The sequence below is a fragment of the Ostrea edulis genome, chromosome 3 (genome assembly GCF_947568905.1).
Source record: "Ostrea edulis chromosome 3, xbOstEdul1.1, whole genome shotgun sequence".
Taxonomy (NCBI): Eukaryota; Metazoa; Mollusca; class Bivalvia; order Ostreida; family Ostreidae; genus Ostrea; species Ostrea edulis.
The window spans coordinates 71,208,320-71,232,054 of NC_079166.1; the positions used below are offsets into that span (position 1 = coordinate 71,208,320).

Consider the following 23,735-nt stretch of genomic DNA (forward strand, 5'->3'; position numbering starts at 1 on the left):
TATCGAATCAGTTGACAGATATAAACACCATATACATGTGATCATGGAATATTGCTACATAAATATGGGAAGTTGACGATGGAGAAGCCGAAATCTTTCCGTTTATCATAAAGTTGAGCTGTTAGTTTGCCGTTAATATCTACTTTCAATAAAATATTCAAGTATGAAACAGAAGTGGACGACTCTGTGGTGTGTTTTATTTCGAGTTTACAGGGATATATTGCATCGAAATATGAATGAAAATTATTCTTGTTGTCACGAATAGCTAAGCTAATGACGATTTACGTGGGGACAACCCAAAGAGAACAAGAATGTTGTAACACTTTACATATTTGATGGAATTAATAATCAAGATACAAGTATAAAAATAAGATGCTGATTGTTATGGTTTGTGACTACTGGTTTGCCCTTCATACACTATCTCCCTGTGACGTGTTCTACAAGAAACGACCCCTGGTTTTTCACTACTGTTTGTCCTTCCCACACTTTGTCCCTGCTACAAGACGTGTTCTACGACTAAACGGTCCCTTCACACACACATTCGTCTTACGGGTCCACAGGTAGGACACCACACTCATCTGAATAACATGATAAAAGGAAATCGCAAGGAATACACAGGCGTGCAGGACCTATTCCAACATATACCAACAAAACACGTTATACAACATGAAACAAGCATTGAGGCCTTACACGTACATATGGCAATACTCATGATCACATTTTAGTTAATGACACTGTCTTGGTAAGATATACAAAATATACTGACATTTAGTTACTCATAAGACTTAATACACAAACTTCATACATAATGGCCATGTTGTGCATTACTACACAGAAGTACAAACTTGTAATTTGATGACCGTATAGGTACACCATACTTTCAACATTCAAACACGTTTCTAAACATAGAAAGCAACTGAACATATTAAAATATACTTCCTTCAATAAATGAGACATGCGGTGTTTTAGGACAAATGAATGAAATTACAGAAAATTACTAATATAGCAATATAGATATTACAAAAGGCTTACCTCATAAACGCAGGACCATATAGATGAAAATCGCCATCGCATTGCTAGCCATGTGGATATAAAAAATTCAAAGGCGATACTATTTTAAAAATATATTGAGAGAAGTATATTGATGTTCTTCTCCTTGGACTACCTTATCCGATATGAATTGTAGCACGGACTGGTTGTTTAAAGGTCAAGTGAGCTGATGTTCCAAAATGAGATATTTACAGTGATAAAAACCGAACTTAACGGGACTCAGTACGTATTATGTGGTACTAAGACTAAAACTTTCACAGCACATTTTAATGTGACAAATGTTAATAGATAAACCGTCGTAGATATATCTAAATGTCAAATTGAAGACCACAGCAAGCGATGTTTTCTTCTCACATAGAAGTTTATGAATAAATTCTGCTTCATAGGAATATACAAGCAGGTTTATTAACAACGAAGCATTATTCGTGCCCTTGGGAATTCCAATAGACTGTTGGAATACCTGATCACCAAAGACTACGAAGATATTGTCATTGAGGAACTCCAGGATATTTTTATTTCAGCTTCAGAGTACTTGTGCGTGGAATCAGAGTGGTGTTTAACAAAGTAATGTTTTGGATGATTGGTTACTAGATATGAATATTTCCGTTTTCCATTTTTGTTGAAGAAGCAACTGTCCATATTGTCAAAAAGTCTAGTCTTTAATTTGTCGCGAGGAATGGTCGTGTAAAGTGTTGAAAAGTCATACGTTGTGATATTGTCGATATGTTTTAAATGGAACATATTTTCACAAGCAAAATTATGAAACATGTCAATAAAAACAATATCCTGTATCCGCTCCAACATGCCTTTCACAGCAGACGCTCCTGTCTCAAACAACATGGCGGCAGGTAAACAGACAGACGTGCTGATAATGGATTCCTCTCAAGCCTTTGACAAGGCGAATCACATTCACTTTATAATAGATCACTATAGAATTAGAGGTAAACTCTGCACTTAGATCCATAGCTTTCTCACCGACAGCACGCAAGAAATTGTAGTGAACGGGGGAAGATATACTCATAGTGTGGAGTCTGGAGTGTCATAGGGGTCGGTTTTCGGGATTTGCCGGAAGGAATCAACACAACTGTAAGACTATTTTCTGACCACACTATACTACCTCAGATGCAGACGCCGATACACTCCAGGCAGACTTGGTCAAGCTCGGAAAGGGGGAGAAGGTATGGCACATGCAGTTCCATCCTGTAACGTACTCACCATCAACAGAGGGACTAACATCATACGTCATCAATACACGCTACATGAACAAAAATTGAAACTTTGGAGAGTTCAAAATTACTTAGGCTGCCTTATAACATTTGACTTGGAATGGGGCGATCAAATAAATACAATCTGTGGTAAAGCTAATAAAACCCTAGGCTTCCTACGTCGTAACATCAATATCAGTTCAACATCTGTCAAAGAGAACGCCTACAAATCATTAACAAGACCTCTGTTTGAGTATGCGTCATCAGTTTGGGAACCACATCATCATAAAGGCATCCCCAGGCTTGTAATGGTGAAACGAAGAGCACCCGCTATGTCAGCAACAAATACGGGAACATATCTAGTGTGGATGATAAAATATCTCGAATGGATACCACTAGAGCATCGTCGTAGACATGCCAGGCTCACCACACCATAAATCAAAGTACTGAAAGATGGGGTCAAATCATTTAATGCATAACTTTCTGAAATGGTGCAGTTATGCTAATATGACAATTTATATGAAAACTCTCCAGACAAATACTTTAATCAGACATAGGTCTTAAATTGTAGATTTACGTACAACTTCCTATTCGTGTTTATGATATACGAAAAGACGTGTTCAAAATTGAAATTTTCGAAGTCTGTTCCTTTTTTATGGTTTTGAGGCCAAAACGAATATCTAAAGGAATGCTTGTATTGTGACTTCCTAATCTTGTGACCAGTTTTGTTTAACCAATATGATCCAGAACTCGATATTCTTGGTTATCATTTCGCCGAGATAATTCCTTCCTTATTAAATCTCAATATTCTTGGTTTGTATCTTATAGTGATGGTCACCATTTTAACTTGTGCACTTAGTTCTTCAGCTTTTTATAGCTAAATCAGGTGCTGAACTCTTGTGAAAAGGCATTAATGCTATAATAAAGTAAATGAAAAGAAATATAGATAAAGGTATGGAACAAAGTTTAATATGTCAACAGAACAGAAAGATAACATATGATAGGTTGACATATGACAGTATATGTTTAATAGCTTATTTTTTATGGACCAACATGATGAAACCAAATGTTAAATATAAAATTGATAATGACATACTTTGGAATTGCACAATACAACCTGTCAATACAACATGAAAGGTTCAAATCAAGTGGATATGTAGACACTCCAATTCTTTCTTTAGTGAAGACAATTATCTAAACTACTAGAACTGTAAATAAGAACATGTAAATTGTAAACATTGTAACAAAATTGGTAACATAGTGATTTCAAATTCTTTGACACACATTTGGGCTATAAATTTCCTATGCAATGAAAAATATTTACATGTTACAGTCCAACATAAATAAACAAGTCCACAATCCAGACAACTGTCTTCTCAAGTGAAACAATATAACATAAAGTGCTGCAAATTCAGGCATTTTAGAATATTATGCATATACCACGCCAGTACCTAGACAATTAACAATTGTAAAAGCATTGCTGTTGAATAGTAATAACATCGATACAGAACAGTGAACTATGATTGTGTAAAGAATATAATACTGTTGCAATGTGAGATTTTGAGTTAATAATACAGACTGATGACTGATCAGGGTTAAATATATTGCAATGCTGGGTTCTCATCACTATTTTCAGTATCACGGAAAATTTTATAATGATATGGACATGTAAACATTCCAAACTTGTATAAAACAAGATGTGTTTGTGAAACACAAAATTTCCCCGATAATGACCAAGTCCAAAGATGCCCAAGGTCACAAAGACAAATATCTTGGTACCGGTAGAAAGATCATGTCACAAGAAATGCTCAAGTGCAATATGAAATCTCTAATATTTACCATTTAGAAGTTATGACCAATATCAATCTTTTTAAAAGTATGTCAAATGTCAAGGTCAAAAGGTTTAGTACAAACAGAAAGGTCTTGTCACAAGAATTATCATGTGAAATATCAAAGCTTTATCACTTACTGTTCAAAAGTTATTAGCAAGATTAATATTTTCAAAAAGTAGGTCAAACTCCAAGGTCAAGGTCACTGGGTCAAAAATGTTGGTACCCACAAAAAGGTCATGTCACAAGAAAATCAAAGCTCTAGCTCTTACTGTTCAAAAGTTATTGGCAAGGTTTAAGTTTTTAAAAAGTAGATCAAACTCCAAGATCGAGGTCACAGGGTCAAAAATGTTGATACCCACGGAAAAATCTTGACATAAGGAATTCTCATGTGAAATATCAAAACTCTATCTCTTACTGTTCAAAAGGTATTAGCAAGTTTAAAGTTTTCAAAACGTAGGTCAAACTCAAAGGTCAAGTTCACAGGGTAGAAAATGTTGGTACCCACAAAAAAGTCTTGTCACAAGAAATATTCAAATGAAATATCAAAGCTCTAGGTATTACTGTTCAAAAGTTATTAGCAAGGTTAAAGTTTTTGAAAAGTAGGTCAAACTCCAAGGTCAATGTCACAGGGTAGAAAATGTTGGTACCCACAAAAAGGTCTTGTCACAAGAAATATTCAAATGAAATATCAAAGCTCTAGCTCTTACTGTTCAAAAGTTATTGGCAAGTTAAAGTTTTTAAAAGGTAGGTCAAACTCCAAAATGGAGGTCACAGGGTAAAAAATGTTGGTACCCACGGAAATGTCATGTCACAAGGAATACGCATGTGAAATATCAAAGCTCTATCACTTACTGTTCAAAAGGAATTAGCAAGGTTAAAGTTTCATACAGAATTACAGAATTACAGAATGACAGACAGGACAAAAACAATATGCCCCCTGATCTTCGATCTCGGGGGCATAAAATAGTTTCCAAACTACTAAAACTGTAAATAAATTATTTACATAATTTCAAATCTTTTGACACACATTAGGACTAGAAGTTTCGTATGCAATGAAAGATATATACAAGTGATATACAAGTCCACAAGTCAGACATCTTTTTTTAAATAATATAATATAGAGAACTGTAAATTATATAATTTCAAAATATTATGCATCAAAGATGCGTATGGCCGAGTTGCAGTTTGGAAAATTATGCACGCATGTATCCACGAAGTAAAAACAGGCACGTATTTTATATAGTTTATAAGTATGAAGCTTTGAATGGCCGCAATAGGTATTTAGTGTGATAATGACCTTGACCTTTGGCCTCTGGATTTCAAAGCAACATGAATCTTGAATGTCATCAGGATTTGAAGTCTGATAAACATGCACCAGCAAGTACATGTATAAAAGTTAGAGGCAAGCTCAAATCTACAGTATATAGTGAAAAAGAGACTTTGACTTTTTGAACTCAAAATAAATGAGAAAAACGTCCAGTACAGTTGTCGGGGGTAATATTGTTGGCTTGCATTAAAACTATTCTTGCTTACATAGAATAAATAACACGACAAACTCCGGATACATTCGCATATTATCGGTTTCTTCCGTTAAAAAGGCCGGATATACACAAAGTAAGAATATTTGCTCATGAAAACAACAATCGTTTCTGTTTGAAAGATAATTCAAATTCATCTAATAAATAAATGAAAAATAAAACGATTGTTTTTTTTCAAAAATATTCATCTTACATATCTCAAAACTGTGTTCAAAATGATCAGCGCAATTTATGTACTCTTTTCTTCCACGTAGATTCAATTCATGTGTTCTCGGCACGGCTTTCGTTTTGAAGCCTCGGCTGACAGTAAACTAATAGACAGGGTCACGTGACCCCGTCTAAAAATCGTAAACAATGAAATCATTATTGTTAAGAGCGATAGACTTTTACCATACTTGGCCAATGCCAGACATTCTCACTATCTTGCCTTTCAACTTCCATCAAGGAATACTTCCTATCGCAAATTCTCATTCTTCCCACATACCATCAGCGAAAGGAACGCATTACCACCAGGAATTGTTTCTCCCAAAACACCTGAAACCTTCAGGGAGCAGGTGTCCAAACAAAAAAATTGAAATCTACATAGTTTAAGCTTTTATTTTTAAATGTTTACGTGCGCTTTTTAAATAGCATAATAATCAACCAGATGATTGTGGCCAATACCAGGCAGAATCAGAAGACGAACCAGAACCTATCTTGATAAGAAATATTATTTTACAGAATTTAAAGCAAAAGTTGTTATAGTTATAGCTTATCACCAGGAGGTGGTACAGAACCCCTTTCGAAACATCTGAGAAAAGCGATCACAAATTTATGATATGGCAACCACAAGAAAATTATATGACGGTAACCATTTGATTCACCTGAATGACGCCTTGTAGACACCGCTGATGAAACATTTACGCTTAATGGTACAAACTACAGACATTAAGGTATTCAGTTGCAATGCTTAATGATACAGATTATCACATTAACGGTCTACAGTATAAACCGTTAATAATGCAATCCCCTTAATGATACAATTGTATCATTAAGCGTTCCATTGGCATTGTTGTTGTGACGCTTAATGATACAACCACACATTTGCAGTCCAAACTGCTATTCATACTACAAGTTGTATCATTAAGCGTCGCAATATCATCGCTTAAGGTAACTCAATACTCGCAGTTTTATCTGATACAAGTTTTAAAAGTGTATTTATTTCCATTCATTAGAGTTAAAACTAACAAATTATCAAATAAAATACATAGGTCATCACACTTTTTTAAGATGTGAGACGTATATACTACAGAATCATATATCACCGTCAGAAAATTGCAATTTTCCTTAAACAGCTTTATCAAAATGTCATACAAACTGGTTATGACTTATGACGATATAATAGCATTCATAACAATTTCATGAAACTGCATCTTCAAAAAAATATACAAAATATCTGTAAAAAATATAGGAAATATATCGCATAATAGACTTGATAGAGAAATTTAAAAAAACAGAGTTATTGGCCTTGGATTCAATATTTTAAAACGTATCCTTGATTATTAATCTATAACTTAGACTTTTGAAATACTTTACTTTTTTACAAGAATTTTTTACAATACTTATCGGAAAAGACTCCAACAAAATTTGTTCCTATCATGCATAAATCTAAATAAATCATTGATTTTGCAAAATCTGATGACATCACAGGAGGGTGGAATTACTTTAATGTTACAAATCTGCAGTCTTTGTTTGAACTTTATTTTTCTGGTAACCCAATCTCTCCATGTGGTCAAACTGTTTTTGCGGTACATAGAAATAATAAAAATTCAAAAGTCATAAATTTCAGTGTGGAGGCTGGGGGTACGGAGCTTTAACCCCTTATCATCCTTCTCCGTTGGATCTGCTGCATGTTTTAATTATCAGTCACACAGATCAATTTTAGCTCACCTGGGTCAAAGACACAATTGAACTTTTCTGATAGCATTTTGGTCGTCTTTCTGTCCATCCGTAAACTTTAAACGTTTTCGACTTTTCCCCCATAAATACTGGGCCAATTGCAATAGAATTTACCCTAAATCATCCTTGGGTAAGGACAATTCAAGTTTGTTCAAATGAAGAAACATGTCTCCTTCAAAGGAGAGAAAATCAAGAAAATGCAAACATATGGAGGTTTAATTTTAAAAAAAATTCTCAAGAACCACTGTGTCATAAGAGTGGAGATTTACATGAAAACTTCTGGATATAGAGTAGATTCAGGTTTATTCAGATCATGGTCCCGCGTATAGGGTTAGGCAACAATAGACGTACTGATACATGTATATAGGAAACTTCTTTGTAAATATGATATACGTATTCGTCTGCCCATAGACTGTTTCCTTGTACAGAGTACAAGAGTAGCCTTCCCCTAGCCATTTGTCTTCCGAAAACATGGCTATAAAGCAGGCCCATCCACCCCCGGGAACCTGGCTAACTAGTAGTGTCACCACCATGGCAATATGGCTATATAGCGAAATGTAATAAATACTGAAGATGTATTTACTTGAGAAGACAAACAAACATGGGGTAAAACAGCTATTGGTTTATTAAATTTAATACATTAAGATATCAGTAATTGATTTAAAGATATCATACATTCAGCTACATGTATTATGTGCAATAATTGAATAAATGAAATATAGCACACAATACTAGTAGTTGAATTATTTAGAATATCTTCAATTTAGTGTATGATATAATTTGTTCATTGATGGAAAGGATGAACAATATATGATATTCTGTACACTTCGATTTAAATTCCTTTGAATATACATCTTATTCAAAACAGAATCCTTGATAACCTCATTGAATTTAGTAGTTGAACAACTGAGAAAAGAAATTACCCTTTCAATTAACATATGTATATGACATATTATAGATAAAATTGCAAACAACGACGTATGTGTTTTGTAGGGGAAGATTCATTACTATTTCTTAAGGGATATAGTCACCTATCTAAGGGGGTGACTATGCAGCGCAAAATTAACATTCATCAAGATAATTAAAGATATCTTTAATTATTTGAAGGTATCATCAATTCATTTGATGCGTGCTACAATTCAATTGAAAGGGGCAAAAATTAAATTAATACGCGTATAAATTCAATTAATGCGAGTAATAATTATCATCAATTGAATTGATGTGCGCATCAAATACATTATTTCTGTCATCAATTGATGAGCGCAATAATTGAACTGATGATGTCTTCAAATAATGAAAAACATCTTCAATTATTTGAGTTTATATCAATTTGGGGCTCTACAGATGATTAACTAAATTCCATAATCAGTCTTTCCGGTGGAAATTTAAAAATAAAATTCAGACCAAGCACATGCAAGGGGGGTGGGGAGTGGGGCTTACGATTGATTTATTTGGGGGGTGGGCGGGGTTGGATTCTCACCATATAGCCAGTCTTCCGGGGAGAAGTCTCAGTATAGGGAAGTCTCACTATATAGCACCGGGAATACATTTGTTTCAGAATTTATGTGTCTAAATAATAATCACGCGTTAATACTGGTAAATGAATGACGCGGGTCGAGTGATAATTGTCCCTTTGCTTAAATATCATGCACATTGTATTTAAATGAAGTTTTCAAATAGGGGCTTATAATTTATTAGCAATAATTAACTTAAATCAATATCTCTGAAAATTACCCAGAAATAAAACGGAATTGGAAAAGAAATAAATTCTACTTTTGTAAATCCATATCCAAGTCTTACTTCATTGTTTGTACGCGAGGATCTAGAAAAAATTAAAAAGGGAAAGGTGTGCATTTGTGGAATTATTGTTGGAACGCATCCAGCGCGTGATCCTTTAAAAATGTCATGCTCAAAATAAATTCTATTAAGTTTAACATCAATCATGCATGACTGAAAGAAATGGTCAAAATGTCTATTTAAAAGACTTCATTCTTGCCTTGCAAAATCACTAGAATCCACGAACTTCCGGGGATTTCATCCCTGACCCCCACTAGGACTTTCTTCGCCCAACGACCGACTGCCCCCCCCCCCCCCCACCCACCCATTCCATTTGAAATCCTGGATCCCCTCCTGGTGAGGGGAAAATCATTGCTTGAATGCTAGAATATTAATCAACATAGTCAATAGAGAATAACCGTTGAATTTGCAACATATCATTGATAGTATATACCCTTTTGGGCCCTATTTTTATCAGACTTAATTCAGACTTCCGGGGAGGAATCTCTCTATATAGCCAATCTCACTATATAACCAGTTTTCCGGAGTAGGGTCTCCCTATATAGCCAGTCTTCAGGGCGGACGTCTCACTATATAGTTAGTCCTTCGGGGACGTCTTACTACGGAGGAAGTCTCACTACATAACACCGGTACGTGTGTTCTCTTATCTCTGATTATTGTTGATAATATTCTATATGAAAACTTATACGGCACCAATTTTGATGCACCAGATACGCATTTTGACAAAAAAATGTCTCTTCAGTGATGCCCAAGCCGAAATTTTGGTAATCCGAAATAACAATAAACTTGTAAGAAAGGTGAAAGTAACGAAAGTGATCAATCTCATAACTCCTATAAGCAATACAAAATAGAGAGTTGGGCAAGGACGGACCCCTGGACACACCAAAGGTGGGATCAGGTGCTAGGAGGAGTAAGCATCCCCTGTCGAACTAAAAGGAAAACAGAGTGCCAAAAACTGGAGTCAAGTTCGTCTAAGGATCAGAGATATGCATGAGGGAGATAATTCTTAATTTTGAAACGAATTTCTAAATTTTATCATAGCAATTAAATATACATCCGTATTTTCAAGCTAGTAACGACGTACTTAGCTACTGGGCGTAGAGACCATCGGGGACTAACATTCCACTTGTCTTTTGTTTAGTAAAAATCAACGAATAAGGGTAATGATAACAATTTTTAAACACTAAATATCTTATGTATCTCAAATAACATTTTTAAAAAAACAAGTTTATTGATTTGTTGAGGATAATGTGACCTCTCAGACTTCAGTTTAGAAGCTTTACATAAATATTTCCAAAAAGTTTAGCTAGCTGTTTTTATATTCCTATGACCCAGAGTTTATTTAAAAGCTTCTAGCTGTTGCTGTGGTCTTCAACTCGATATTTAGATATATCAACGACATTTTATCTATTAATAATAATCATTTTCATTCATATATCGATTCAATATATCGCAGTGAACTCGAAATAAAAGACACCACATCTGCTCCGTACTCACATATTTTATTGAAAATAAATATTAACGGCAAACCAATAATTAAACTTTTGACAAACGGGATAATTGCAGCTTCTCCATCGTCAACTTCCCATATTTATGTATCAATATTCGATTATCATCTGCATATGGTGTTTATATCTCACAATTGATTAGACGTTTCCATATGAGTGAAATATTCTCTACAGGGACGTTAAACAATATACAATCATCAATCACTAACAATATAACAATCATCAATCACTAACAATTGATTCAATACGCAAGAACTTGTTCTGCGTATGATCAGTTTTCAAATAAAGTCAGGCTACTGAAAAACAAGTTGATGTAACAGGGGTTTGAAAATTCTCGTTTAAATTAAGCATTTTGCAAATTATATGGTCATTATAATGATGTAGTTTGCCAATACAACCGGTCTTTGGGTTACATGCTGTCTGACGTGTCTCATACCGATTGCTATACCGTTCGTGGCACACTGATTTTGACTACGGATAACTCCGTTTACCTGATCAAGATATAGGGTTCACGGCGGGTGTGACCGGTCGACAGGGGGTGCTTACTTCTCCTAACCACCTGATCACACCTCTGGTATATCCAGGGGTCCTTGTTTGCCCAACTCACTATTTTGTATTCCTTAAAGGAGTTATGAGATTGATCACTGTTCGTTACAGGCCCTGAAGCGTATTACTACACCCCCAAAGCGTTTAGTTTCGTTCAGTGCAAACCGTTCACCGTTCCGTGCAGACCGTTCAGCGTTTCGTGCAAATCGTTCACCGTTCCGTGCAGACCGTTCAGCGCTTCGTGCAGACCGTTCACCGTTCCGTGCCGTTCCGTTCGTTCCGTTCTGTGCAAGTGGTGTAGTAGTACGCTTCAGGGTCTGTATCTTGATCTTTCAAAAGGACAAATAAATATAGAGTGGTATTCGTCTTCAATATATGTACCTTTACATGTTATCTTGGATAATGCATTAGGACTATAGTTCGGGCATGAAATTTAATTGTTTAATAATATGTTTGCAAAACATGAAGTGAAACAGCAAAATAATTTTTCCATATCTTTAAAACAAAACATAAAGCAATAAAAACAGATAAATACCCTTTTCAATGTAATCACTGCTAGTCAATAATAATGTTATATTGAATCCGTTGGGCTATGTAATCACTTGGCAATTCATAATATTGGTGGTAGATGCATGTATATAACGGTGTAATACGAAGTTAATTAGTACAAATTAACATACATGTTTAGAAGTAAATTGATGGCGTAATACATTAATATGACTAAATTTGAAGGTTCACATGCATTAAAATGCGGTAAACAAAATTTTCTTCTGCTGAACTTGTACAAATAAAGACACTAAGAATAATTTGCGATAAGATTAGGCGCTTCCTGTGTACTTGATAAGTAAACATAACAGATTAATATCTTAGCCATGCAAATTTCAGGTAAATAACGAGGATCATAGGTAAGCTCCACCCACATCAAAGTGATCAATGAACAAACCATACGGTATTTGGGGGGTCTTTACGCCATATTAACTGTACTAGATTTTAAGAGTGAAAGCGAAAGTAATCCTTATCTTTTTAGCAATACGTGATACAAGGTCATTAAGCTTTATCATACTCTCACCAATGGCCTCTCTGGATACGGACTTAACTTGTGCCATATGCTTAGAACTTTTTGTGGACCCGTGTTCCTTAACGTGCATGCATTCATACTGTAAAGCTTGTATCATAAGTTTAATCAAACACGACAGCTCAAATAACAGTACATTAACTTGCCCGGAGTGTAGACACGTGGAAAATATTGGTACTCGTGGTGATTACGCTTTAAGGAAGAATTTTACATTAGCAAACATCGTTAGTAAATACGGAGTTCATATTCAGAAGGATACCTCACGACAACCACGTACAAGTAAGTATGCAGTTGTAAGGAATGATTTCTGTGAATATTTGCATATTTATATAGTAATAAATATTTTATCAAACAGAGCAGAGATTAGATCATACCGTGGGAATACATGTTAGAATAGGTCCATAATACCCTTTCCATGTCGCTAGAGCCAACTAAATGGAGCAGTCCCTCGAATGAGCCTGCAAACTCCGACGTCCCGTGTCACAGTAGGTATGGCAAGATAAAGATCCCTCCCCCTCCTATAAGCGGTGAGCATAGTCCCAAATTCTGCAGCCCTTCACCGGCAAAATTGACACCTCAGTTTGAGTGAAATATTCTCGAGAGGGGTGTTTAACAATATGCAATCAATCAATCAAATGATCAGAGCTATATCTAGTTTTTACGAGGTGACATTGTCAACCTCGTATAGTCAGCATTCAATTCAAGATTTACAACGATTTTCATTTTACCAATTTTCTTGAATATTACGACTCTTACAACTCATCTTCCACCTTAAATGCGGTGGTCTAGAGGTAGAGCGTTCGCCCTGCATGCGGAAGGTCGGGGTTCGAATCCCGGTCGTGATAAACCTAAGTCGTTAAAACAGGTAGTGACAGTTCCATCACGAAACGATCGGCATCAGGTGTGAATGACCTTATAAACGGAAGCCATGTGTCACAGTAGGTGTGGCAGGCTAAAGAACCCTCACTGCTCAATGACCACAAGTCCCGAGTATAGGCCTAAATCTGAAGCCCTTCACCAGTATTGGTGACGTCTCCATATGAGTCAAAAATTCTCGAGAGGGATGTTACACAATATACAATCAATCAGTCAATCCACCTTAAGTGAAAGCCGATTTCATTTAACCGAGCTCTTATATAGGATTTGTCCGTTAATTTTCAAAATAGGGTAGAAAATGTACACGACCTCTAGAAATATACTTCATGGAGAAATATAATCATTTAGTTTTTCGAAAATAGATGTTTTCTAGATAAGGGGAAAATCTCTGTTTATCAGCATTATTTTATAGGCTATTGCATACAAAAATGTAAATCAGTTGCAGTATATATGCACAATACAATATAGGTATTCATTTGATAGCTAGTAACTACACGTGTGCTTGTTTACTGTTGAAAAACTAAATGATTACATTTCCCCCTGAAGTCTATTTCGGATCGTTATCTTCGCCTTTCATTCAGTCATTGACCCTTGTACTACTTTATTCAGACAACTGTTACGTCACAATTGATTGGGCACCTAAAAAGGATTTGCGTTAATTTATGAACATGTACAGTGCATATATCGGTATTGCTGTGTTGGTATTTATGTGTTCTTTTTGTGATTAGTCGTGTCTAGGGATAATTCAATTTAGATTGATCATTGTGGATTTTTAGCGTTTTAATACGTTTTAACACTGTAGGGCAGTGAAAGAGTACATTTCGGATGTATGCTGAGGGACAATTGATAATATTTTAATTTCATTAGACTGTTAGTATCTCTGAAAGATAGATAGGTAGCGGTAGTGATATACATGCTGTTCAGCAAGTAACTCCAGGTAAATTCGTAATTTTTAAACGGAAAACGGTACAAAATGAGCAAAGTTAAAAATCGGTATACGGGTGATGCCATATCCTAAGCATTTATTATATGTGCAGATGCAATATGCATCACAAACTAGGAATAAACAAAATTATGCTTCATACAATTGAAGTTCACTTTATTTAACACAATCAATGCATCGTGATTTGACAATAATATTACAAGACAAATACAGAACCACATTTTCCCTTCTAGTGCTTAAATTTGTAACATGTTTGCTAGAAATAAGATACGAATGCAGCTTAACACTAGAGTTATGAACGCATGAATACTTCACCTAATATTTTTGGGGATTGTGTACGATACGTATATCTTTCCCTAGATACTAAGTCATTCCAGATACATACTGCGATCCACGCTACTTACAATTCCATTAGTTTGTTAGACTTTATCTGCACAACCTTGGTTTGACTTTAGGCCGCACTATAATATTATTATCTCATGTGACGGCACAATTAACTTACCTTTTCTGTTTCTTTTTTGTTTGTCATATATACTGCAATTCTGCTTTGTGTCACATAACACAGATGTATAATTAATTGCTGTTACAAAATTTAGAAATTCATTTCAAAATTAAGTATTATCTCCCTCACGCATAGCTCTTATCCTTAGACGAATTTTCCTATAATAGCTCTAAAACTTCATTTTTATTTTGGATTTGAAACATTTCGGTTGAGTATCACTGAAGAGACATTATTTGTCGAAATGCACATCTGGTGCATCAAAATTGGTACCGTACAAGTCTTACATATCATTCACATTTTCTTTATATTCATTTGCCCAACCCATTGAATGCATTCTTATATCAATCAAAAAGAATTAATTTGATTTGGATCCGTTTCATGCAATTCAAAATGGTTTAGAGAACATTGATCATTTTTTTATTATACCAACAAATGTATACACTATGAATAGGGTTCAAATAGGATTGATGAAATTAATCACTATTCAGAATCTTTACTTTGTCACTAGGTCCCTGTCAAGAATATTTCAGAAGGCATATTTGTTTATTCTGTTGTGAAGCTTTTTTCCCTCTGCTTTAGAAGTTGAAGCTTGTTTCACCTGTAATGATGAAGTATCCACAGCAGATGTCACGCATGCAAGTCATGAACGCACAGATTTAAAATCAGCGAGAAAAATTGTTACGGTAATATTCAGACTTTACACCAAATATGTGACATTATTTTCTTTTGTGCTTGTGAATTGATAAATAAGGATAAGCGTATATAACATACAGTATGTGTGTTTACACAGACGGATATTCAGAAGAGGATTCTTCAGATAAAGGAAAACAACGTCGCAGAAGCAAAAGAAATTAAACGTCAACGCAAAAGAATAGCTGAATTCAGAGTAGGCACTTCTCACAACCATCCTCGCTTTTCTCGCTAACAACCCGTTTCCCTTTCAGACACACAACTTGCTTTTGATCATCTATTGTCCGTCTGTTCATAGACTTAACATTTTTTAAATCTCCAGATTCACCAAAATTAAAATTAATCAAATAAAGGTTACTGCACTTCTAAAATTTTATCAAAAATTGTAGATTCAAATCTGTGTAAATCCTGACATTGGAGTAGAGTGGGGGGGGGGGAGTGAAAACGTGAAGATATCGAACAATAATCAATCTTACAACTACTATAAAGAATACAAAATTAGGAGTAGGACAAACATGGACCACTGGACATACCGGTGAAGTAAAATCAGGTGTCTAGGAGCAGTAAGATCCCCCTGTCGACCGGTTACACCCTTCATGATCCCCATTATGTCGATCGGGTAAATTGAGTAATTTGTAGACAAACTCATGTGCAAAACATTGTCTCAATTAGTATGAAACATATCAGACAGCATTTTATCCAATGACAGGTTGTATTGGTAAATTAGATTATTATAACAACATAATATTTGCGAAATTCTCATTTTGAATAAGACTATTGAAAAGCCAGTAGCATCATGTTGTTTGTCAGTAGCCTGCCTCGATTAAAAAAAATATCATATGTCCATCAAGCTCTTGCTTATCGAATCAGTTGAGAGACACAAACACAAGAATACTGGTGATGATGGAATTTTGCAACATAATTATGGGAAAAGTGGAGTTGATATTTTTTCTCATGTAGAAGCGTTTGAACAAATTCTGCCTCGTAAGAATGTAAAAATAGGTCAGCTAATAAAGAAGCACAATGTGTGCCCATGGGAATTTCATCAGACTGTTGGAAAACCTAATCCCCAAAGAGTACGAAGATAGTGTCTATGACGAACCTCACCATTTTTTTAATATGAACTGCCGATTACCTGTGAGTAGAATCAAAGTAGTGTTTAAAAAGTATTGTTTAGAAAGACTGATTACAAAATATGAATATTTCCTTTTTTCCATTTTCCTATATTCCTATGAAGAGTTTATTCAAAAGCTTCTACTTCAGAAGAGAAAAATCTTCCAGTGGCCTTTTACTCGACATTTAGACATATCGACGAAGTTTTTTTATTAACCATAATCACTTTCATTCATATGTCGATTCGATGTATCCCTGTGACCTCGAAATTAAAGACACCACATAGTCTTCCACATCTGCTTCGTACTTAGATAATTTATTGAAAATGATTATCAAAGACAAAGTAAAAACTCAACTTTATGACAAACAGTTTTATCTAACCTTCTCCATCGTCAACTTCCCATATTTATGTAGCAATATTACATCATCACCTGTATATGTGCACCTGCATCACTCAATTGATTCGATACGCAATATATTATTCCGTGTATGATAATTTTTTAGATCGAGACAGGCTACTGACAAATATGTTGATGTTATAGGGGTTTCAACAGTGTCATTGAAAGTAAATATTTTGTAAAATATTTGGTCGTTATAATGATCTAGTTTGCCAATACTACCTATCATTAGGTCAAATGCTGTCTGGTGTGTTTCATACCATTTATTAGGCCGCTCCTGCCACACTGATTTTAACTACAGATTACTCCGTTTACCTTATCGAAATACAGGGCTCACGACGGGTGTGACTGGTCAACAAGGAATGCGTACTCCTTGTAGGTACCTGATCCCACCTCTGGTACATTTATATTCGAGGTCCGTGTTTTCCCAACTTCCTATTTTGTATTCCTTTCATTTTTCAAACAATTTTTAGGATAATGTAAGAATTTTTTTTTTTTATTCAACAAGACGAGTATCCAGAATTTCTTTGTCCGATATTATCTTATATAATATATGTTTATATATGTATATGCATTGAACATTCTGAATTTGTTGGGGTTAACTTTGTACTTAAATATGGGAGTCAAGCAGATACGAGGAATTACAATTGCGAGTCAGAGAGTACGAATTCGAGTCCCTGGACTAGATATAAGATTGATAGTATACATTGATGTGAATCAGCAAGCTTAGTGCTATAGGGAAACAAACTCTCTAATTTATTAGTATGTGTTATGTATTCAGGACATGCTCTTGGGAGTATGAATATTATCAGCTTGGTGGAATATTTGAAAAGGAGCAAGCACAATTTTGGTTGAAAACCATCTAATCGCTAAAATAAGCTAAATTTAACACCCCGCGGAAAAAACCCGCTATACTTTTTTTAAAAATTTATTTTTGATTTTCAATATCTAAGACATCGTCACAATAACACATGGGGACAATCCAGCCTTTACACCTAGCCCATAGTTTTCATTTATACTTCATTGAATTTGTTTAGCATTAAAACTACGCTTTCCAGAGTAAGGCGACTGTAAAGATCCAGGTTCAGAATCGCATTGTTTTAGCAAGGTTCTTTTTATAATGCTCAAAGCCATATTGTCTTGTAATCTCGATCCAAACTTACATAAGAGTCATAAACAGATTTTGGTGTGAACTTTGGCACTTAAGGCTTCTAGTTTGCTCTTACAGAAAAAAGAACTGTCGGCGGTGGATACCGTCAAACATGAATTCAACATTAGTTTAAATGAATTAGAGCAAAGACGAGATTCTCTTCTACAAGACATCAAACTGCATTCAGACCGAGTTTGCACACAAGAAGGGGCCGTTCAAAAATGGCAAGAACATGACGGGAAAATAAAATCAACTCTGAAAGAAATACAAAGATGTGAATCAAAAGAAAAGCTTGATAAAATGAAAGTAAAGGTATGTTTCTATGTAATTCGTAATTTATTCCGTCAAAGTGTTTCTCTCTTTTGTTCAATAAGTTCTTCCCTTAGTACATAAAATCATATATTAGTATTTTAGGGGGTGGATTATTTTCTTGTTTACCTAATGCCTAGCTAAAATGTATCAAAGGTCTTTATAGGTTTATTATGCCGTTTAAAATCCTAAAATGTTGTTAATATTGTTTCAGGACAAATCTTCATGCAACTACTAGTATCTTTAATAGAAATTTAATATTTCATCTCTCATTTAAAACCCTCACTAGCTTTCGGTGAACATTTGATCATTGAATTTGCAAATGATGACTTTAATGAGACTGTAGAAACCTCTTATAACATGAACACAATTTTAGAACCCTGGTTTGCTTTAGAAATTGATCACACGCACGATATTCTCTTATGTACCGAATAAGTTTATTGATGAATGAATTAAAGAATGATTTTTTTCTTAACTTCAAAGAATGGCTTTTTCAGGAATTAATATGATCATGTATTAAAACAAATACAGTTTCAGATTCATATATATTTTATCAGGTCTATTAAATTGTTAATGTATTTTGAAATACTACAAAGGATGTTAGTCAATTATCATAATTTTGATATTTTTAGGATCTCCTGCAGTTGAGGTCAAGGTAGGTACAATTACATCTGTCGTTACCTAAAAGTACCTTTGAATGTTTTAATTCTGTTTTGCGTTTCTTATCGATAATTTTTTCACTCATATAGTTGTAGGTAAAGTGTCACATAATTGTACATATACATGACGCTCGAGGCCGTAGCAATGAGGGTTTCTTTATTGTGTCAACGCCTTCCTTTATCTACATGAAGGCCATCCGTTTCAAGGCCATATCCGAAATACTCGTCACTTACTCTTTAAATGTCTGAAGCGTAGTGAAGGAACAGCCACAACCTATTGTATACATATTACAAATGGCATAGCAGCTAGAATCAAGAGCTAAACCTGGGACCTATCACTTGTTTAGCAAATTAAAGACAGGCAATGTAACTATGATTCCAAATAAACCTCAGATATATTTCAAGAGACTAGCTGAGATGGAAAATTCGCTGAAATAACACCCTTCAAATTTACACACATCAAGAAAGGACAAGGTAGGGTAAGTACCCCCGGTTGGTAGAAGTATAAAACTTGAAATTGCAAAACTTTTCCCAAACCAATAACATCAAAACCTATGACTTTTCAATATCATAGACAGTTGCTTCTTCAACAAAAATGGAAAAAGAAAATATTCATATCTAGTGATCAGTCATCCAAAACTTACTTTGTTAGACACCACTCTGAATCCACGCACAAGTAATCTGATGTTGAAATTTTAAAAAAAACATGCTAGAGTTCCCCATTGACAATATCTTCGTGGTCTTTGATAATCAGGGTTCCAACAGTCTGTTGGAATTCCCATGGGCATGGATTGTAATCCTTTGTTAGCTGACCTGTTTCTATGTTCATATGAAGCAGAATTTACTCGAAAACTTCTATGCGACACAAAAAAATATCTGGCTGTGGCCTTCAATTCGACATTTAGATATATCGACGATGATTTGCCTATCAAAGGACACATTTCATGTTTTCAAAGTATACAAAATTACATGAATTTTCTCTTCTTTATGCTTATAGTAATTAATTCTAATAGTTCATTCTCCGAAATTTTGCGATAATTAACCCAATTTCAAAAAGTCTAGTTAATTAGGTAGGTAGTCACGTGGTACGGTGACGTCACATGCGCCCTTTGGATTGTGAAAGTAGTGTGAAATATTATTAAAAACTCAGCTTTTAGGGGCCTAATTTATTCACCATGGGCAACATTTAAATCGATGTTGACAAATTTTCCAAGTTTTATATGTTTTCGCCACCAGTGCATACATATAGTGATGTAACTACCCAAATATAGCGAGGAAAGCGTGTATGAAATCAGCAATATTGCGAGTAAATATTGTTTATATGGGTCGCTATTTACAAACTGTTTGGTATTGTTATTCCTTTATCAATATGTACACCTTGTATGTAATTGGCGCTGTTTTTCTAAACTAAACAGTGCAATTATTATTTAGTTTTGGATTAGACAAATTATAATACGTTACATTGTTGACAACTAGGCCCTAGGCCAAGCTACTGTCACGGGTGCATTTCGGAAAGAAGGGAAAAGAAAAACACACAAATCAATAAAAATAACCAAATTTAAAGTGGAAACCACATCATTTTATTTTGATAAAGCAATCTTATTATTATTGAATTGGGATCAGCACGTCGTTAGGAAGTGGGAGCACGGCGTTGTGCTGACGCACTCAAATTTTTACAAGTTCAATGAGGAAATGATTTCATAATTCAATTTAAAGTTAGGAAATACAATATTCTATTATTTATATAATTAAAAGTTCAATTATTATATATCTTTATATCTTTTTTCTTTTGTAAATCTACCAGTTGGTAGAAACTGGACGCACAAGTTCTGCCGCGTATGTTGTTACAAGGTGAAGGTCAGCTGATCAGAAGTGTGTATTGAATTTGAAGACCAGAACAGAATTATGTAGTGCTTAGCTTCGATATATTCATTTTCTCGCAGTTTAGCAGGGCCTCTGTCCGAGCGGTTATTGAAAAGGGTGACTGGGTGGGGTTTTTTTTAAAGGTAAAGTTCTTGCTCCAACAGAAAATTATCCACGTCTTTTTTCTCGTACCTTCCTTCGTAAAATTGAAAAATACTCAGTCTAAATCCTTTCTACTGAAAATTAGTACACCCGAACACGGCACAAAATATTCTAGTGCAATATTATTTACAAGCCGTTAACGTGATAATTGGTTTTTTGTCGATTAAATATAATCTGTTTATGAAATGGCTAATAGATGTTTTCAAACCAGAGGGCGCATATGACGTCACACATAATGGCGCGTAAAATAACGAAAGTAAATATGCATATCGAAGATTTGAATTTCATCGCTTTCAAACTCGTAAACTACGCAAAATATTTCATTCAAAACACATTTAAGGTAGTTTTAGGCATGAAAAGAATTAATTTTGCTGAAAAAATGAAAAAGTTTAGAAACATGCATTGTGTCCTTTAACAATAATAACTTTCATTCATATGTAGATTCGATATATCCCTGTGAGCTTGGAAAAAAAGCCATACAGAGTCGTCCACTTCTTGGTAGAACAATTACTGGATCCAGCAATGTATCTTTGTAAGGGTTGTTATGAAGTTCACGAATCCAGTACGGTAACTCATATTCATTGACTGAGATATTAATCGTGTCTAAAACTAAAGCATGGCTTTGAAAAAATCATCTTTAGGAAGGATAGCGGGAGTATACGTACGATTACCAAAATCGGAATTAATGCCAAGTTCGTTTAAAACACATTTCTTATAATGAGCCATACAGAGACAATGTTCTTGCAAGCTTTGTTAGCTGGAATTAAAAAATATTCCTCCTGTGACCTATCTAATTATCTTATCACTTCTGGTTTACTAAACACATAAGGATAGATGGTACGTACTTTTGTTTTGATATGTCTAATGTGGGATTCTAATATCCCTCTTACATTTTTAATTCATTCCGACAACTTATTTTTCATATGCACCCCATCGTCTAGCATAAGTTTTTAGAGAATTCATAATAGAGATGACGTTCTGTCGCTAATTGAAAGACCGGTGTTCTCTGTATTTAGGACGTTTTAGAATAAGTGGTGTGAAGTTCACCATATCATCATCACCAGTAATGACTTGTCGTACTGGACTATAGTTGAGAGAAAACAAAGAAGAACATGTAGGTGGGTTGAGTATGAGATGGTCTATATCTAGGCATTGCAAAGTTTGTATATAATTTTAAAGTTTGGATGCAATATTAGAGGTATATTTTTAGATAATACAGGATGTAGACTTGAACTTGAAATAAGGTGGGATGCAAGAGTGAAATCTTTTATGACGAAGATGTTGCTTATGTTGACGACATCTATTCCTCTGTTTCTAAACTTGAGATTAGGGAAGTGGCGTCATGATTCGGAAGGAATATCATCCATGACCCTTGGTGATTTGATGAGCCTGTGATTGGCAACATCCATAATCATAAAGTTCAGTCTATATTCAGGTGTTGAAAAATCCAAGTACAGATTAACTGTGGCTTCTTCAAATAACGTATGTAAAACTCTCAATGGAACATAGTAAAGGTTTTTACAAATATGATGTGGACCTAAGTGTCTGTTGACGTCAAACGTGACATCATTTGTACGTGGTCTGCTATATGAACGATGTCCATGACTGCGTATCCGTCTTTCAGTATTTGGAAAGAGTTCCATCACATTGACGTTATTTCCTTGTGGACTAGTCAAATTTCCCACTTCATATACATTATTATTGCATCCATGTGGAAATGCAGTACCTATGGACCTGATCAAGTTATCTTCTCATTGTCTATAAAAAGGGGTACTTAAGGTTGGATTGTTTGTATGATGGTAAAATTATTTTTAGAATTCTGACCTTCATCGATAAGATGGTGTGGTCAGGGGAATTAAAATGCTTGTGAAAAAGTTGGTTACCTCCATTATGTATTTGAAATATGTGCCCCGATATTAAGTGGACCCATAGTTTCTCCCACATAAATCAAGCCATATAGGTTACACTCTATAGCGTACATTTCTAGTGATCACAAGTTTTACAATTTTTACATAACATTTTGAGATCGAGCATATGAGATCTGAAAAAAAAATCATTAAAAGTATTTCTTAAGATAACAGTCTTTGATATAGGTATAGGAATTTTTGTTTCTGTACCAAAGCTGACAATCTGACAACTGTATATATGATAAATCTTTGATATCTCCAAGGATAATCCGAGATACATCAACTAATCTGTTTGATAAAGAACAGTGACCGATTTCCTAACTACCATAATAATACAAAATAAGAGAGTTGGGCAAACCCGAACCCCTGACAAAGGTGAGAGGTGGAATCAGGTGCCTAGGCAGAGCAAGCATCTGTCGACCGGTCACACCCACTGTGAGCCCTATATCTTGACCAGGTAAACGGAGTTATCAATAGTCTAAATCAGTGTGCCAAAAATGGTCTAACAATCGGTATGAAACAAGTCAGCCAGCAAATGACTCGATAATAGGTTGTGTTGGTAAACTAGATTTTTATATTGACCATAGAATTTGAAAAATGCTTACTTTAAACGAAACCGTTACAACCCTGCACCATTAACTCGTTTGTCAGTAGCCAGCCTCGATTTAAAAACA

At 34.9% G+C, this 23,735-nt stretch overlaps 1 protein-coding gene across 1 annotated transcript; it reads left to right on the forward strand.

The window, feature by feature from the left end:
- The first annotated feature begins 12,466 nt into the window (after window positions 1-12,466).
- LOC130052794 (E3 ubiquitin-protein ligase TRIM62-like) lies at window positions 12,467-19,507 on the forward strand. Its single transcript, XM_056158777.1, has 5 exons — window positions 12,467-12,768; window positions 15,390-15,493; window positions 15,601-15,696; window positions 18,240-18,473; window positions 19,103-19,507. Exons 1-5 carry the CDS (start codon window positions 12,486-12,488, stop codon window positions 19,127-19,129), a joined length of 744 nt encoding a protein of 247 aa, XP_056014752.1. The 5' UTR covers window positions 12,467-12,485; the 3' UTR covers window positions 19,130-19,507.
- Window positions 19,508-23,735: the final 4,228 nt, after the last annotated feature.

Excerpts from the sequence above, each read along its gene's own strand:
- LOC130052794 (XM_056158777.1), top strand. The coding sequence starts at position 12,486 with ATGGCCTCTCTGGATACGGACTTAACTTGTGCCATATGCTTAGAACTT. Across the intron at positions 12,769-15,389 it reads CTCACGACAACCACGTACAA|AAGTTGAAGCTTGTTTCACC; the intron begins GTAAGTATGCAG and ends CCTCTGCTTTAG. Across the intron at positions 15,697-18,239 it reads AAAGAATAGCTGAATTCAGA|AAAAAAGAACTGTCGGCGGT; the intron begins GTAGGCACTTCT and ends TTGCTCTTACAG.